We start from the raw sequence: 19751 nt of genomic DNA, 5'->3' as shown, positions 1-19751 counted from the left end.
ATAAGATTTTCTTACTATCGTACAGTTCTTAACTTTAGCTTCATTTTTGTTCACGCAAAAAAAAAAAAAAAAAAAAAAAAAAAAAAAAAAAAAAAAAAAAAAAAAAAAAAAAAAAAAAAAAAAAAAATATACACTTCTGACTACTAAATGAAAATTATTATTGTAACTGTAATAAAAAAATAACCAACTAAACGTACCTAATATCGCCAACTATAATCACAGTAAATAATCACTTGAGTCACATTTTACTAGAACTTCCTAGCAACTCTAATAAATAATAAAATTTTCCCCCGTAGACGGAGGGCAAAACTTTTATACCCTAATTCCTGAAATCATCGCCAAAGGGAACAAAATCTTGTACCTTTTTCTTCATTATTGTTCACATGCCTTTACCGTATTTTTCACGACTTTGATTACCTCGAAGATTCCCGTAGAAACTATCCCCCCCCCCCCCCCCCCCCCCCAATCATCATCCCCTCGTCCTTCCGTTCGTTTTTGTTTAGTGATACACATAGACTGCTTGTACCTGCATATATATACTCTTTATTTTTCCCCGGGGTAACAGCAGTTTCGTTGATTTTAATGCCTATCCAACTCGGGTCCTCGGCATTCAGCTAGAAATACTTCCTCCGGTTATCTAGCCCGAGGCTGGCATTCGTGCTGTGTAGGCTGGCACGTCCGACTTCAATCTCCTTTTGCTCAATCAAACTGAAATTAGTTTGCGGCTGTAAAGCGATATCCAGTCGCTTGATCCACGAAGCCTCGATTCTGAGAAACGGGGTAATACATATACATATTTATATATATATGTATGTGTGAAAAAAAAAAAAAAAAAAACTATTCTTTTCAAATTACGTTCTCACGTATGAAATGTTTCGATGCAAACACCCCGGACCGCATCGTTCCAATCCGCCACTTTTATATAACCAATTTTCTCCGGACACCTGCCGCTCGGTGAGGGGATACAAAGCTTCACTTGTCGATTTGGAGGGGATCAATCATCTCACAAGTTCGTATATTTTCTAGGTATTTGTGAACCCGATGCGACCCTTCGGAGCGTAAACCAATCGGCGAGAAATGAGAATAAACGTATTGCAAATTCGTAAAATTAACCCAGGTTCCTGGTATTAATTTTCTTTATGCATTTTTTCACACTCGTATAAAGGGTATATGCACGGGGGAACATAATTTCATTTCTCATTATACCTCCGGTGATGATATACTTGCATTCTTCAATACGAGGAATCCCTCATTAACTCATTGTCAGCCACTTCACTTTCCGATCTACAGTTCATCGTCGATACTTATCACGATTTGTACAAAGTTTTGTATTACTTGTGAATACGGTAAATATGATTTGAAAAATTTTATCTTCACATCTTACCCGTTTCGGTATTGTATTTTGTTTTAGATTTATCTATGAATCTAGAAGAGTATCTAGTTAATATGAGAAAAAAGTTGATGGATAATAAAGTTTTCTTACTTTGGATGAATATTATTTTATGTGAAATCGCACTTAATTGATATATATATATATGTATGTTCTGTTTTCATTACTTTTGTTTGAGTAAAGTATAACTAAAATTTGTAGTTTTCATTCAGCGAACTTGATATTGAACGAAAACAATCTCACGTTAGCTTATTTTACTTCTAATTCTTTCCGAAATTGCGGAAAGTATCTCAAATACGTACTTTTTGGCCACTTTACGAAGACAAAAATACAACTCCAAATTGATCGAATCCACACTTTTCAAAAGAATTGCATTAACCTCTATTAAGTAGTATATCAGCATCTGGCCAATTATCACAAGCATCGAAAAGGATGAAAAAAAAAAGATTCTGAATTTATGTGGGATGCCTTGTATGTTGTGCAAAAGTAATTTGAAATCACTAACGACTGGTTGAGCGTGTGATATTTCCTCATGGATTATGCGGCATTATCGTTAAACCTCGACGTAAATTTTTATACAAGTCATCTGAAGATGAGAACCTCGCGCTGTTACGGCATTGAAAGGGTTTAAACTTAAGTTTATAAATCAAGCTGATTTTTATTTTTATCTCGAACTTTGTTTCTTTTTTCACCTGTTTATATAATTTCCATATTACACACGAGCCAGTAGATTAACGGTAAAGACAAAAAAAAAAGGAGGGGGGGGGGGGGGCAAAAAATTACAGAGAAGAGAAGAAAAAGTTCTGCTCACTTTTGGGTCATCAGGTATTTACATTCAGCGTTAAATTTCCAAAATCGTTTGAACTTATCCATGAGGTTAGACACTCAGACTACCGGCAAAAGTTCGATCAAAAACTTGATTGAAGAACTTGATTAAAAAATAATTTTAACCATACAAATTAAATTAATAAATTATTTAGATGCAAATTGTGTACAATTGATAAAAGCATTGTGAAAACAACATCCGTTATGTAAATAAACCAAAAAAGCTTTCAATCAAACATGTACGAAAAAACGATTTCAAATCAAACTTTTTTTGTTGAATATCAAACTTTACAAATTACAAATTTTAACGTGTCTAGGATCCCTCACAGACTGCCGTCGCATCTGTAAACCGTGGTCATAAAATGTAAAACAAGTTTGCGCGACATTTTATATTATTAGTGATTTTGCCATGCCTTCCCTTCCTGTATGTGAAATTAATTCGATTCGACCCAGGTAATTAATTTATCATTTGCCTCAAAACCTAGTCATGTCATAAAGTTTTTATTCAAATCTCGACGCGTTAATTTCCTCCAATTTAATATTTCTCGAAAGAAATTGATACAGGTATGTAGATATAATATATACCGATGTGAAAAAAACAATACAGACAATAAGAAAAAAAAAAAAAAAAAGAAGAAGAAGAAGAAGAAAACAAAACGTGAATTCAATCACGAATTGCCAATAATATTTTGTTTTATTTTAACGATGACTCGTTTTGCAATTTGTGTAAAGTCGAAGTTATAATCGAAGATAATTATCGTTTGTTCAGTTATTAGCACATCAAAGATCCTATTATGGTTAAAAATGAATTTGTTTTAAGCAGATAAAACGACAGACGAAATTTAAAATAAACTTTAATATTTCCCAGTGATTTCGACACAAGGATTTAATATTGACACGAGTGATTGTCAACAAGTTTTACAAACTTGAGAATAGAGGGAATGTGATTGGTTAATCGTACCAAAGTTACCGAGATGCATTTTTTGCAAGATGCAGTTGAGAGAATGTCTTGAAGGACTGAGGCAGCAATTCCTATCCTTCGTAGGACTCCTGCGGTATGCATATAGAGGGTCATTATTCAAACGGGCTTAAATACTAACGCGCTTGGATCAACGAATGGTTGGGGGGGGGGGGGGGGGGGGGGGGGATTAATGGAAATTGGTTACCCGGAATCGGTTGGGAAATCGAGGGATCGAGGGGTAAAGAAAAAAAATTATTAAATAAATAAATAAACGAAATGAAGAACGAGAGAGGTGAAAATAAAAAGAAAATTTACGACGCGTAGTCGTTTCGAGATTGATAATTCAGTTATGAAAATGATTAATACTCGAAATTCTGTCTAGTATATAATACTTAATTGAATTTTTATTTTTGAAATTTTTCTCGTACGTTTGAATTGCTCGAGTTTACGAGGCACAGTGATTTCAAAATCTGAAACAGATTTTTTGGCGGACAAACTTTCAGGATTTTGCAATCAAATGATGGGCATGAAATCTCGTTTAATTTGAACTTCCGGTTCTCTCGGAAACAAATTGATTTTCAATGTTTTTTTACCGACAAACATATACTTTATCTAATTAAACAATCATTTCTTTCCCAGTTTATTGTATATTTATTTTACAAAAAGAAAAAATATTATCTTGTTTTCAGAAAAAAAAATTTCTAATCTTTCTTTCAAAACTTTTCCATTTGGCTGCCAAGTATAATCAGTTTCAAATTTCTCACTCGACCTTTTTCGAGATCATCACGGACGTTTGTTGGACAGACCGAACAATTGGTAGAAATTGTTCATCCAACACTCTGTAGACCGTGATTTTTGGAAGGCCCTACGGGATACCAAGTTAATTAAAAATCGCAAGGGTCATGACCAGCTCGAGCTGATGGAGGGTATGAGATTGGAAGTTGTTCCGGAGTAATGTTCTATGTGTGTACATGAAACGATCCACCGTGTAATTAAACGAGCTCGACACATTGTGCAAGCGGCATATCGCCAAGGTAGGCTGCAGGCAGCTTCCTTACCGGTAGAGATAATGGCTCTTCTCTCGCCTTAAAGTTTCCCTTGATTTACGCCACTCTGGGCGTCATGCTGTTTCTGCAAAATTATCATTCTCTCCGTGAGATCAAAGCGTTTTCGAGTTCGAAATTAAGGATTTAAGTCAACAAACAATCGATATTATTTATCAATTTTACTGTAAAATGTAACCTATACATTCAGTTTAATTTATCGAATTATTGTGTCCCTGAAATTTATTTGAAAATATAGTTACTGGAAGATAATCGAATTATAAAACAGAAGTTTAGATATTTTGAAAATTGTTTAAAATCTATTGATCTGTTATTGTAATGAAAAAATGGCAATACCGAATTGACTATTGAAAAAAAGAGAATATCTATTTCAGTGACCTTATAGAAGAGTCTTTTGATTAAAATGAGCCATTGCAAGGTGAAATCGAATGAATCTACTAGATTTTCAACTATTTTGAAGAGATTTGAAGGAAAGCATTAATGTCCAAGGTTTCTTTTAATGATCGCTGTTTTTTTTTTCTTTTCTTTGTAAATAAATCTTTATAGCTTGCGAATCTGAGAATTTAATAAATACTCAACGCATGACTATCTCAATAAAATTGATACAAAGTATCGATACTTGGTCGACCAACCTCTTGTTATTTCAGTGAAGTAACAATGAATTGGAATAAGAAACGTGTCTACAGTAGTAAAAGTCAAGAAAATGGTGATAACAGTAGTTGTAACAATTAACCACGATGTTCAATTCAGCTGACGAAAGGCCACCGAGTCCTTTATACATTTTGTTCTATTATCACGCGTGTTTTTTCTATAAGTAAATTAATGAAATTGAATTGATTGCAATAAATAAAATGGTTGAATCGACAGAAGAATATCAAATGAGAACTTTTCAGGTTGCCAAGTTTATATTAATTATAACGTTAACCAGCAATTAGAGGTATTACCAACGCTAGGAATGATCAATTGCACAATTGCACTATACAGAAAACTAATGCTATCATCGTTTTAAATATACAGATTACTCGGAGAAATGACTCAGATGTTTTCACACATATTTCAAAACTGTTCTTTCTTTTTCTACTTTCCAAAAAATAGTAACTCAGCTTGTAAACAGTTTGTATAATATTTTCTACACTGTATAATATACCATTTTTGTAATTGCTCTAAAATTATTAACTGATTATTGTTTTTGACGCCATATTGCTGAGCCGCACCTTTATTTTGAATCCAATAAAAAAAACTTCACTTATATTCACATTGGTCTGCTTTTCTCATTCCTATTCGAACTCAATTAAAATACAATTTTAATGAAGTTGTCTACACGATCATTTCTTGTGTGGATTCATGATTTTTTTTTCCTGAAATAAGGGTGGGAAACAGTGATATGATGTATTCAATATGTGAAAAGTGGTTTGCGGTGCTGCCACGTGTCATGTTTCAACCAAATGACAACTTTTTAATAAACATGTACTTGAATAAATTATTCATCCAATTTACAATAATTTATCGTCTTTTATTTTCTTTCTTTTCATTCTCACGTTGTTGATTCTTTCGATTTCAGGGTCTTGACAGCAGCGGAAGACCAGCATTTGTACTCTATTTCCGGGTTCAGTACTACGTGGACACCCCGTTACTTTTGAGGTGAGTACTTTTCATTCAAATCGATACAGATTCATTTCCTATCATCATCAGCAAGATATTGCAGCTAGAATATTCATTCTATTTCGATTTATTTATTTAGTTAGTTAGTTCACGGGTAATCACCCTTTTCTAATAAATGAATAGAAATTTATAAAGTGTTAAATAACAAAATATAAAACATAGATAAGATACAGTACATGATATATTTTAATCGAAGTTTAGAATATTACTTTCTGCTAGTATCTTGAAATTAAGAAATAAGTTCACGATCGCCAATGTGGAGAGTCTGTCGATAATAGAACAATTATTTAACTAGTGAAAGAAATTTAAAACAAATTTGTGAGTACATTTTACGTTGGGGGTTCCTACGCATAAAATTCACTTAAAAAATGGGTAAGGGTGAAGGTCAGATACTGGTAAAAAATTTTTGGAAATCGTTGATGATGGGAAATATTGAAAAAACCTCTTATCTGGCTTCTGAGGATCAACTTTAAAATGAATTTTGCATTTCATCACATGAGGAAAAAATTTTCAAGCCGAAAACGAGATAAAATAAACAGTAAAGCCTGAAGGCCTTGCTGGAATTTTCAAATTTTCGTATCATTGTTTACACCGTAACATTACTTTAAAATTGCAAACTTGTAAAAATTTTCACTTTAAAATCGATCAGTTCGCCATGTTATCGTTTCACGGCGTGGCGCCAGGCAGAAATTTTAATACACTTTCGTTCAGGATTTTTTTTTTTCAGTCGTCTCTTTCTCTCTATTGCAACGACTGCTTGGTTTGGTATCATGGTACCCGGATCCCTACGGCATCCTGGACCGTTTGGTTAATTGGACCAATTAATTGCCGGTTGAAATATTCCTCGATGCCACTGTGGGCGATTTGTTACCTTACGAAACCCCTGCTTTATTTACAGCTATAAACACGCTCTTCGTTTTTCTCAGTTTTAATTTTCTCCATCTCTTTTTCTGTTGTCTCTATCGTTCTTTTTTATCTCGAAAAGAGAGTGGCATGTACCGATTAGAAGTAGCAGCCGGTAGTCTAGAGATTCCGGCGTTTATTTTCCACCATGCCACTCCAGTAGCCGAACAACTTATATATAAGTGTTTGACTGATGCTCTGATAATTAGAAATTATTACCTCCTCTGTGATACGTAGTCGTTTATCTGCGCTAAATAATTAACTATTCTACTCGGTAATTAAAATCAGTTGAGGATTAGCGGTGAAACAAAAGATAGGCAGTGATTTCAGTTTTTAAATTTAGCTATTTAATGCATCTTTAACGAATATTCTAGATTAGAAATTTGGTGAAACACTGGGTCGAAAGAAGGCAAATTTTTCTAAACTTCATATCGGTTGACACAAATTTTCATTAAATCTACATAGATCTAGAAATTAACGAAGATAATCGATCTCCTCGTTTTGAAAATACATTTTATCTCCACGCGTGTTTCTATGACGGTCGAGTGTGTCTGCCATTGCGCATGCGCGGAGTATTGAAAAGACTGCTTTTCACTTCTAGGACTTGAAACTAGTCTTTTCAGTACCGCGTTGATGCGTTGTCGCGACAAACACAGCAAACAAATCTGACATTACGCGACCCTAACCTCAATTTCGTGCTAATAATTTAATTAATTTATGTTCAAAATAGATTCTTTGGTATTCAATGGAATTGTATTATTGAATGAAATTCCCTTTGGCATTAGAAAGAACTCGCTTTCTTTTTCTCTTCGTATTATTTTAAATCGCAAGCTTTTATTTTACCAAAATTACTGGTAAGCCACATTTTAAGAAAGTCACAGCTGAAATTGATTTCTCAGTCGAACAGTCAAGAAAATTTTTTGGGGATTGAATGAAATTATTTTCTGTGAATTTTTAATAGAATCATTGTTATTGTTTTTGAATTTACAGAAAATCAGGTATCCTATTGATAAATATTTTGGTTATACGCAGGCCGTCTCTTTCTTTTGTTTATTTATACGAAAAAGGTTACTTCAATAAACATATAAACAACGAAAATCGTATGTTGGGAAATATTGCGGTGGGCGGAAGTTTTTTTTTTTATTCAATCAGTGTCATAAAAGTACCCTACAGACATTGTTTCATTGCACAAATCATTAATCTTCATTCGCGCTTAAATTACCGCTATTAAGCAACGACATTAAGGTATGTGCTCTGTGATATGTACACACCTTAAATTGTCTTGCAGTTTTTTACAAATTCTTTTTCTTTTTATAAATCATAAAAATGCAAGTCTGATAGAATTCAAATGTTTCAGAAAAATATAAGCTATTTTTTTCTGCCGCAGTGTTTAGGTTTAGGTAGTAGGTTTACAACGAAACTTTTAATCGTTTTCAACGATATAATTTTTGAGAACTTTAGCTCCTCAACAAATAAATTTCATCATATCAAGTGTTGAAAAATTTTCGATTGAATATTACTTCACTTGGTTACAAGATACATTTATCTGTTTCACATTTTCTTTCTAAATCGATTTATTGCATAGTCAAACGCTGATCACTTTGCATTACCTCAATTGTTTCTGCATGTTATCTGACTCTCTTACTTAACAATTCACTCCCATTTTGCACACAACTGTAATCAACAGTTCTCGGTGAAACTGATTTTTCATTATTTATCTATGTTTTTGAGAACGCTTCATTTTACTTGGAGCTGACAAATTGTTTTACGAGTTCAATCGTAACATTACATATTCGTCTTTCGATGAAATCGTTGTAGAGATAGCACCATTCCATTATTTTACAAAATAAAAATGGAGTGTACTCATTATGCCGTTAAAATTTCATAAACTCACCTTACGTAAGTAGAAAGCATTAAAACCAACTCTCTCTCTAACTGGTGAACACAAGGAAGTAAAATTCGTATCAACTATCGAGCGTTTATTACTTTGATATTCTTCATCAATATTTTGGTCACAGGTTCGACGTTGAACATTGTCGAATTCACCTGAAAACAATTTCAATTCCATAAGTTTTCAGAAAAATAAATTAAGTTTATGGTGTAAAATTCGCTACTCGAACGGAAATAGGTACATAAATTTCAAGACCACAATTTACAACGAGATGAATCAGACAAGGAAGACAAATGCAAATCGTAACATCAGCCGAAACGACCAATTACTAAAAAGATCTTCATAAATTGAAAATTTCAACGCATCGATGCTAGCTGCTTTGCGATGATAATTTTTCTTATCGTTGCAATCGACGATCCTACTCAACAATCTGAACATCTGTTTTGCTGGTCCGTTTCAATGTGTCACGACAAAATCCACTGTACGCATGTTTTTTGGATATATTAAAGGAAGGTACAGCCCTGATAATAATTAATCCTGATAAACCTCGGGATTCGGCCCGCAATTTCACCCTTTCCAAAATGTTTCACCCTAGATATCTTCTCCTGCTTTAACCCTATCAACCGTTTCTATACATTCTAGCGATGAGACGACCCGGCACCATTACTATCTGCAGCTGCGCGACAACGTCGTCCGACATGGCGGCGGGGTGGAAAGCCTCCACCCCCACCACCCCTTGCACAAACCGGGGGTTGTTGCGCCCTTGCTCGCCCTTGCAGGCCTCGCTCTTCAGGCCGACCTCGGCGACTATTCCGAGGAGCGTCATCGACCTCACGCCGGTTCGGTCGGTTACTGCAAATCCACCGATTACCTGCCACCCCACGTGAGTCACTCTTACGATTCGTATGCCATAAACTATGCGCGACATTTCTTGATGGAGAGTAAGGAGTAAAGAATTGAAAATTCATTACTCACCTTTGGTAATTGTGTGATGATTGTGTCTCTTGTACGTTTGCGACACAAAAGCGTTTTGCACGAAAAAAAAAAAAAAAACTGCTCGCGTTTATATTGTATTTGTCCGTACTACGTTGACTTACGTCCGTGACTGTAATGAGATGTACGGCCCGGCGAGGCACAACGATTGGCTCAGTCGGTAAAACAGCCGCGACAGTTACTGACTCTGCGGAGAAGATAACTAAGTTACGACTGGCAGGTGCTGCCTTGTGAGTACACAGATGTGAAATACCTTTTCACCAGGTCCGGTATGTTGTTACTGATGTGAGATATGTTTGGAAAAGTTTAGTTTTGACAGCTTTGATTAAGGATGAATGGGCTCCGTTGGTAAAACAAGAATTAGTCAAAGAGAAAAACCAGTTTTTTCAATATTCCAGCACTGTTGTTTACGCCAATGAATTGAAGTAGAAACAAACATTTGAGTAATGGTTTTATAATTTAAACTTTCAAAATGATTGAACTTTGGTATTTTTCATTTCATTCTAATGTTTTTGGACTCAGTTTGTTCACCACAAAGAAATCGCTCCGAAGATTGCCTGGAAACAATTTTGCTAATAGTTTTCTCCGGAATGAAGAAATAGTTTATTGTGTTGCAAGTTTTCTTTTGCGTGAAGTATCGATCTTTAAACAGAAGAAAAACGAATTTGCCTAAAAGGAACTTTTAGTAAACGAAGTAAACTAATGATGGAGAATTTATTCTATTTGTAATCGATCACTTATCAATTGTACATTACTATCTTAAATTTGTAATGAAGAAAAATGTCAATAACTCTGCGTCCTTTGATTCTCCTGTATTGAATAAATCATTGATTATCCATCATTGTGTATAAAATAAAAATTACATTCCGAAGAAAATGGCCTTTATCTGAAATACAATTTTTTTAAAATCTTAAGAAAAATTTTTTTGGCCCAAAAAATGCGTATTTCAATTCAACACACATTAAACGAACTTCTAATAATATCTCAATAATAAAAAAAAAAACAATTTGTTCGTAATGAGTTATGTAACATTCACTTGTACCCGCTGTAATTTTTCAATTCATCAAAAAAAAAAATAACTCACAAGAAAATGTTGTATGCCATTATTATAATAATAAGCTTACGCATATGTTTTATTTCCGTACAGAAAGGTATTTACTTCATAAAAATTGCAAAACAATATAAAATCCGCAGAATTGTTAATAACTGAACTGTTTTGTCATTTATCTAATTTCAATTGACTCGTTTTACGTACTAGTTAGATCCGCCTGCATTTCGGCAGCGAAAAGTACATGTGTTCGTTTGTTTTGTTCATAACAGTTTGTGTTCTCAAAATGTACCCCGAATTGCAAAACTGCAGGCGGTTTTCACTAACTTACTCCGAAATGCGCAAGTGCAAGCAGAATCAGGTAAAAAAATTGTATGCTGAATTGCATAAAGGCAGGCGGATTTCGTTGAAACGCATTCTGGATTGCATGAATGCAGGCGGATTCCGTTGAAGCGTACTCCGAATTGCATGAATGCAGGCGGATTCCGTTGAAGCGTATTCCGAATTGCATGAATGCAGGCGGATTCCGTTGAAACGTATTCTGGATCGCATAAATGCAGGCGGATTTCGTCGAAGCGTATTCTGGATTGCATGAATGCAGGCGGACTTGAGGAGAATTTAGTCTGAATTGCATATAAACGTGGAAATGTACTTAAACCTTTTATTTTTTGTGTACAAATCACAGATGTGCATCGAGAAGAATATACTCAGTATTCTTAGCGCCCAGCACCGAGATAATCGCGGATTGTCACGAGAGGAAGCGGAGCTCCAATATATCCGGGAGGCGGTGCTCTTGGAAGCGCCGCTCAACGCGCACCTCTACCGGCTTCGTAGGAGCAAAAATGAAGCCGGCCCCGGACGGATCCTGCTCGCGATTTGCGCTCGTGGAGTCCGCGTCTACACCGAGGAAGAGACGCCTCGAGTATTTGCCTGGAACAACATCGGCAAACTCTGCTTTGATGTAAGTATTTTTACCCAATCTGCGGAATTCTTAAAGAACTAATCGCATACTCGCTTATTCTTACAATACATTTATACACACTTACAAGTCATATTCATCATGAATAACAATGATTTTCTCGATAAAGCGAACCTAAAACTGTTGGATACACTTTATGTTACATCATTTTACCGAAGCAATAATTCTTCTTTGGGGGGGGGGGGGGGGGGGGGGGGGCAGTTTGAAATGGCTCCGTTTCTTTGATACAAATAACCACCTGGAACGGGAAATTAATATCATCGTCTTTTCAGCTGTTTTGAACATGTTTATTTTTGAAAAAATAAAGATATGGAAAATGCAATACGATTCATAGTTCAGAACCGTCTACTGAACATGTGAAAAAATCGGCAACTTTTGCATCTTCAAAATTGTGAGAGGAGATGAATTTTTGGGGAATTTTTTTTTCTTTCAATTGTTATATAGCTATACTTTTTCATTCTATATCGACGTTACACAAGTTACATAACTTCACTACTAGTACACTAGTAATGTTTATTTATTTCGTACTTTTATCCATCTGCATACCACAAGTGTCTTAAATCAGTGATACAGTTATTCAACCCATAATTATAACAATTCTTTCGTAAGAAAAATTCTTTGGAAACTCATCTCTTCCCACAATTTTGAAGATCAAGAGTTGCTGATTTTTTCACAGGTTCAAAAGACGGTTCTGATCATACGACATATTGTCATTATTTGAGAAATAAAATTTTGCAAACAATCTAGAAATGATCGAATCAATTTCCCGTTTCAGATAATTATTTCTGCCATGTCGAGAAACATAGCCCGAAAATAAATCGATAGCTCTCTCCGCCTGATATTAAGTAGGATCAGTTTTAAAGTGTGTGCTCCCCCCCCCCCCCCCCTCACCCCCCCCTTAAGCGCTTGATAGATACGATTCAATTTCAATGCCCAAAAAACGGATATATTTGACTCTTAACTTGAAAATACATTAGATTTTTAAGGATTCTGATTTCCGTATTTATTTTGCAGCGTAAAAAGTTTGAAATTCGGGCAGTTGACCAACCGGACAAGCTCACCTTGTATAGTGGGTGTGATGACAAGAGTAAATTATTGTTGGGACTCTGTCGAGACACCCATCAATTTTCCATGGCTATAGCACCACGACTGAGCGAGGCGAGACGTCGCGAAGAAGAAGGTGAGATATTACCTTATTAGATACAAGCCCAGCGTTTAACCATTTATCAGTTTGTCTGTACGTTCTATATGGTTTTACAGATTTTGTGGTGATTTCAAAGGATTTCAAACATTATAACTGATTTGATAGATTTGACAGATTCCAGGTGATCTCTGAGAATTTTAAGAAACTTCATAGTTTTAATGATTTTATGTTTTCCCAAAGAGTTTAAATGAGTGTACAAGATTTAAGACAATTTCAGAAAATTTCGTAAGAGTCCATAAGATCCCCGAGATTTCTTTTGATTTCTAATATTTCAGGTATTTCGGTGGTTGATAATGAAATGGAATCAGCATAGATCTAGGATACTAATTTAGGTTGGTATCGCAGCAAGAACCAATAGCACAGCTGTCTGCTGGACCTTAGTGATTCGTATTGCTATCCCAACTTGAAGCAGTATCTTAGACACTCTTTCCATTTCAGAATCAACTTCCGCAAATATACATTCGATTTCCAAGGTTGTCGATCCTTTGCTATATGACACGCTAATTGGAACATTGAAAGCAATAAACAGAACTAATACAATTTATGTCATCCAGTTGTAAACCTTGGATAATCTAACAATAAGTTACGTTTAACCGGCTCCACAAAACTACACGATTCATGAAACTTAACCACGTCAGATTGTATACTTAATTCTTTTTCGCAGAGCGTAAGGTGCTGCGAGACTGCTACATGTATCCAGCGAGGTGCAAACTCAGCCTGGCTGCACGAGGCGCTCGGAGTGACCAACGGATCTCTGTTATTTCAAGTACGTCTTCCAATACAACATCGGGCATAGTGAGCGATCGAGTTCACAGTGAAGATGAACCTGATACAGCACCAGCTTCAACCGAGTGTCTACCTCGACTCACAGAGTATCCGAAACACACGCAACCGTCGCAAATCATCAACGGCACTAATGGTGACGAACATTCCAGACCGTCGTCTCCTGCTTCTACCGTGGACGGTGAGAATGAAAAAATTGAGAAACAAATCCCTCAAACTTATTTTTAATAAGTTTGTGTGCTGAAATTTGAGGGAAACGGATTTTCTTTCAACACTTGTAACAACTTTTGTACAGAAGTCGACAACGTCGAAGCTGCGCCATCATCTGTAGCACAGCAACGCCTCGTCTCGACTGCAGGTGTAACAACGGAGGGCTCGCAGTGCAGTAGTAATTGCAGTACAGTGGTTATTGTCAATGTTCCTGATGGTCCTCCTCTACAAATACGAAGAGCATCTGCGACGTCAAGCCTCGAACTAGGTTACTCGCATACGGCTCAAAATTCAGCTGTTTCTTCGGAGACTACGAGTTTTCCTGGTGCGATTTACGACAGGTGCAGAAAAACTGGAAAATATGCCGGTGAGTTCCAGTTTACATTCGTTTTTATATTATGCAAACGTCAGTTTTCTTGATGTGTAAAGATTGAACACATTATTGTACAAGAAATATTCGATCTCGAGGACTCAGAGCCCAAAAAATTTTTAAAATTATTTCCAAGGTACAAAAAAGGTGCTTTTATATAATGCCGTTAGGTACCGTAAATTTGTGATTAATACATCAAAACGATATTCTTCAAGTGTTGGATGAGAATTTAACTTTTTTCGAGCAGTGTAAATGAATGTTTCTTTTCACTAAACAGAATAGGAACGTGTCACAAAATACAAGTTTTCTTGTGATAAGTATGCAGCTTTGATACCAATTAATAATTCTATCTATCGCAACAAATAAAGCTATGAAAACGATTTCATGAATTAACGAAATTACCTTTCTAATTATTTTTTCAGGCACTGACATCGCAAGTGAAACAAGTGGCGTCTATACTTTGAGAAGTAGTGAAATGCAAGACGAACGCAACACAGATGTGTATTCACCCACAGGAATCGCGAATGTATCTTCAGCTGCGAGCGACGTTTGTGCTATGAGTTCGGTTCCCTCAACAACAGACGAAGCGTCAGTGACTTCCGGGTTTTACACAATTCACAGCGGCCTGAGATCAGAGACTAGTGGCGTCTACACGGAAGACGTAAACACAGAAGACCAAGAGCCGATATACAGTATCTGCAAAGACGGTAATCAGGTTGAGAACAGGAATTCGGGAATGGTCGAAGCGCTTCTTGAACAGGAGCTCGAGGACTCGAGGTCCAGGAGCAACAGCATTTTGAGTGCTGGCAGTTTCAGGGGTGATGGGAGCGACCCATCGGATGTAGGACCTCTTCTCTCCGCAGACGAACTGTCCGATTTAATCGTTGGTAGATATCCGCCTCGCAAGACGATCAGCAATTCCATGGACTCGGACTGCGACTATGTAACCCTTCCGCCTCCGCCACCACCTCCTAGAACTGACAGTGACAGGCAGCTCCCTCTGCCTCCACCGTATCCTGTGAGCGGAGATTACGCGACGATTAAATCGCCGATGAGCGAAGCTTCCATCGAACGAGAACCGCCGCCACCGCCTCCCTACAACGCTGTTCGAGGGGATTTCGTTCCTCTGCCTCCCCGAAGGTCCGAGCCTCCGCCGCCTCCTCCCTACACGGCACCGAGAGAAAGGATTCAGATCCCTCCGCCGACTCCTCCGAGGAACGACGCGGTCACTCCAAGAGAGCCTCCACCGCCGCCGCCATACCCTGAAATTCCAGAGCATCAGGATGGCGTTTCGACGCTCTACGATAAGAACGGCGAGGAAAATGGTCCCAAAGTTACGGCCGGCAAGTCGTACGGCAGTCTGAATAGAAGCAACGCCGTTTCGACATCGTCGTCAAACTTCTCTTCGGGGATCGCGACGAACGCTGTTCAGACCGCAGCACCGAAACCACCGCCTAGAATCCAACCGCCGACTTATCCTGGTGACAAAATGAAACCCACTCCGGTTCACGCTCCTGTAGCCGCGCTCGTCGTTGGGCCGAATAATTATTTGGACGTCCACGCTTCGCGGGGTGGACCCTTGCTTCTTCCTTACCTCGCACCGCCTCCTCCGCCTGCGACGCATCCCAGACAACCGCCTCCGCCGCCGCCCAGCTTAGCGACTGTGTACACAAGTCAGGTAGCGAGATCTCAGATCGAACAGTACAAGCAACAGTTGTACTCCGACGTTGACTTCGTCATGTTTCCGCTGAAGGATCCGGCCGTTTCTAAGCAGGAGTACATTGACGCTAAGCAAGGATCGCTGATTGCAGCAATGGCGGCTTACCCTCCGCCGCCTTACCCTGCCTTCAACAGTAAGTCGTCCGTCGTTTATCGCAGCACCCCTTATCTGCCGGGGTCTTCGTTCTCGTCACCATCCAAATACGCTTCTAACCAGAATTTGAGTATCGGCGGCGATTCTTCCGGGGGTAATTACTTGCCGCAAAGCAATGTGAGCAGCCACTACGCGGCGAGCACGAGCTCTTTGTACAGCGGAGCGACCTGCTCATCTGGAGGGAGCCACAGTCTTCGAAGAGAACCTCCTGCTCCTACGCATCCTCATGCTCTGCATGGATTTTCCAGAACTAGAAGCGACGATAATATACTTAAAAGCTTTGACTTGTCGCTGAACACTAGGGTTCCGTCTTTGTTGCAGCCGAAACATCGACGGTTGCCACCGCCACCGCCTCCACCTCCTTATGAGATTCAGGTAAGATCGGATTTAATTAGTTTTGAACTTTACGTAAAATACTTGTTTTGTTTAATCGATATTTTAATATAGCTCAGTATTTTAACGTTTGATGAACGTATCTTTTCTACCTTGAAATTTTCTATTTCGTTGATGTTTGACTTAGAATCCATTATAATTTTTTCATTGATTATTTATGCACTAAAATGTCACTTTTGAAAGCGCTCTGGTCAGTCGAGATCTTCAACATTTTCATGCACCAGTTGATTCGATATTCCACTCCATTCTATTTCGAAATTTCGAGTTCATATTCGTGATCAGTGATCTCGAAAACACTCGAATACCGAGTTTCATCCAAATCAAGTAACTTTTCGGATTTCGGTCCGCCATCTTGAATTTCGACATTTTGAGTTCAAATTCGTAATCAGCGACCTCAACAATATCTGAGTACAGAGCTTTGATAGATTGCTCTGCATATATTTGGATTTCCGGCGGCCTAAAGGTTAATGAATTGAGCCCAATTAAATTTCATAGTTGCAGGCAAAATATACATTCACAAAATTCATCTACTTTTTTGAATGATCGGCTGATATACAGAGTAAATCCCTAACGACTGCATAGTCTGCCATCTGTTGTAATTGAATGCACACACTCTACAATCAAAGAGCAGCTTCATACTTTTGAAGTTAGATACAGTTCGTTGCCCTGGAAAATAGTTGCTCTCGAATTGTAACGTTTGTGCGGTAAAGTTTTGCAGACGACGGATCATGCAGCTGTTAGGAAATCACATTGTCTATGGACATATGTATAATATGTCGGTTTTTGATTTTCATGGAGCTTAGTAAGTAAGAACGCTTTCGTTCGAACGTGGTCGTACTATTTACGGTGGCGCAAATGAAAAAAAAAAAAATTGTAGTTGCTGAGCGAGGAAATAGATATCTGCCGGATAAATTTTAGACTAGAGAAAAGCATAAATATTCTTTATGATTTCGTATTCGTTAGTCTTTCCTAGCTTCTTGATTTATCAAATTTTTTCTTGCTCTTGATCTTGTACTAACTCTTTGAGTTGAATTATAAATGGCCCAAACAAGGAGAAATATAACTCGTAGTATAAAGAAATGTAGCTGAATCAATCTGCATATTTGTTACAGACTTTGGAAAAGAGTCAACCACTTCCATCGACCTCCTCATCGTCGATAAATACGACGAAGTTGAATAGTTCGGCCATGCGAATGTCGGAAAGGGACGATGGTAAGGATGACGGGATGTTGGACATACGAACCTTGCGTGAAAAAAGTCGAAATCTGGACTTGCCACTAATATCGGCGCTCTGCAATGATCGGTACCTTCTGAAACAAACGAACGCTTTTGTCCTACCCAAGCACCCGACCGAAGCCAACGTTTCATCTTCGAAAACGAGCTCGAGGAGCAATAGCGGGACTTCAAGTAGAAACAAGTACCCAGTGAGCGGTTTATCCACAACACAAATTTCCAAACCCCCTAGGAAACCCTCGACAAGCACTCACAGGCATCCCGGAGAAGCCAAAGGAAATGCTTACAGATTACTGGCCACTCCTGGGCCGTCGCCTGCCAAAAAGGATCCCGCAAGAGCGTCGCATTCATAGTTCAGCGATGCAGTGATTTCTATCTCTAGAACATCGTTTGGCATCTGCAGAATTTTTACTGTACTTATCTTGACGTGGATTGAGGCCATGAACTGCCAGAGGTAGGTCTCTGTGGCGAGTTTTCGGATTTGAATTCCCTATTATTCTGACTCGGATAGAAGGGTCAATTGAATTCGCAGACCTGGCCACTGTAACAGGTGCTGGTTGCCGACCTTTGCTCTCGACAAAGGAATTTCTGAGCTACTTTTGTGCCGCATTAGATTTTATAAATAGTTTTTAGATGTTTTCAAAGTTCCGTTCGAGACATCGGAATTTAAAGTGAATTTTGTGGTGAAATGGAAATTGAATTTTCATCCAATTTTTTTTTTTTTTTTTTTAATCAACTGACAATTTTGATACATGATAAAAACGGTTCACAGTTATTTTAGGAAAAAGTAATCAAGAGTGTCATGTGAAATAATCAGAATTTGTAAGACTTCTTCAGAATTTCGCTCTTCCAGCGTTAATTTTTTTTTTTTTTTTTCCAACATGGGAATATTTTTCCATCAGGGTTATTCCCCTATTCTTAATCAAAGAAGTTATATGTTGAATAGATCAACAACAACCTTTTCATCGAATATATGAAAGTGTGTAAGTAAGGCCTGAGTACATTTTATTTAAATGTCTGAATTGTTTATATGCTGAGAAAACATTATTCAACAGTATTGCAGACTTTGAATACTTTGAGCTGCATTCGAAAATAATTAGTATCCTGAAAATGATTGTGGATGCGTTTGATAAATTTATCAATGGAAAGTACACTGGAATCAATTCAGCGATGTCAAAGCTTTAATTGAATGCAAATCATCGTATTTAGTCTATAATTTTAGCGAGATTGTTGGTATTTCGTCACCGGTCAGAGTCAATAAGCTGTCCACTTGAGCACCGGATTCCTCAGAAACAATTCAAATTAAATATTTTCCACTTGAAAGATTTTAACTGATACCTACTTTCGGAATTGAAATATTTAGGAAAGATTTCGAATATTCCGTTTCAAACGCTTTTCAAACTGAGAGACAACTTGTAGCTTCAACGTTACGTAAAATTGACACTGTCATGTCTTAATCTCATTCAGTGGTATACCTAAACATACTACACATCTATACATATCAGTTCATGTCATTAGTGAGATGAACATATGAAAAATGTAAGGAAGTAGCTTTTTTACTCTCAATCTTTGTAATTATTATATAATTATATACATTATGTGTAATGTATATTGCATATTATACAATCAATGAGATGATTGTTTTTTTTTTTTTTTTTTTTTCTAACAATAAATGAAACCTGTAAAGAGTATGTCGCGCAAAATTCATGGCATTAATAATTCAGTTTTGCGTTTGAAAAAATTGACGATTATTGTAAAAGAGAGACACGTTTGATAATTATCTAACATTTAACTGCAGGTATTTCTGAAGCATTACATACCAACGAAGAATTCGTTGCGAGGTGAAAATTGTTTATTGTAGAGGATTCGTTCAGTAGAATAAGCATTTTTTTTTTTGTTATCACATTCATGTATAATGTACAGCCATTTCAGGATGAGGATGATCTTGCATGTTAAACATAGTTTTACA

The 19751-nt window shown here is 37.2% G+C and overlaps 1 protein-coding gene across 3 annotated transcripts in view; it reads left to right on the top strand.

Annotated features, from left to right (window-relative positions):
* LOC124406946 (protein expanded-like) overlaps positions 1–18273 on the top strand; it is a 129757-nt gene extending 111484 nt beyond the window's left edge. For 2 of the 3 annotated variants that reach the window (XM_046882675.1, XM_046882673.1), the window contains 8 exons: positions 5802–5881; positions 9339–9579; positions 11423–11698; positions 12731–12896; positions 13585–13884; positions 13999–14280; positions 14706–16531; positions 17662–18273. In XM_046882675.1, the coding sequence (XP_046738631.1) occupies positions 5802–5881; positions 9339–9579; positions 11423–11698; positions 12731–12896; positions 13585–13884; positions 13999–14280; positions 14706–16531; positions 17662–18135 (3645 nt within the window). In that variant the 3' untranslated portion in view covers positions 18136–18273. The remainder of the gene's footprint in view (positions 1–5801; positions 5882–9338; positions 9580–11422; positions 11699–12730; positions 12897–13584; positions 13885–13998; positions 14281–14705; positions 16532–17661) is intronic. The other variant, XM_046882674.1, reaches the window with a different exon arrangement.
* Positions 18274–19751: the final 1478 nt, after the last annotated feature.

This window comes from Diprion similis, chromosome 6, assembly GCF_021155765.1.
Source record: "Diprion similis isolate iyDipSimi1 chromosome 6, iyDipSimi1.1, whole genome shotgun sequence".
In the NCBI taxonomy this organism is placed as follows: Eukaryota; Metazoa; Arthropoda; class Insecta; order Hymenoptera; family Diprionidae; genus Diprion; species Diprion similis.
Note: the sequence above shows the minus strand (reverse complement) of the source record. Positions and strands in the feature narration are given on the sequence as shown.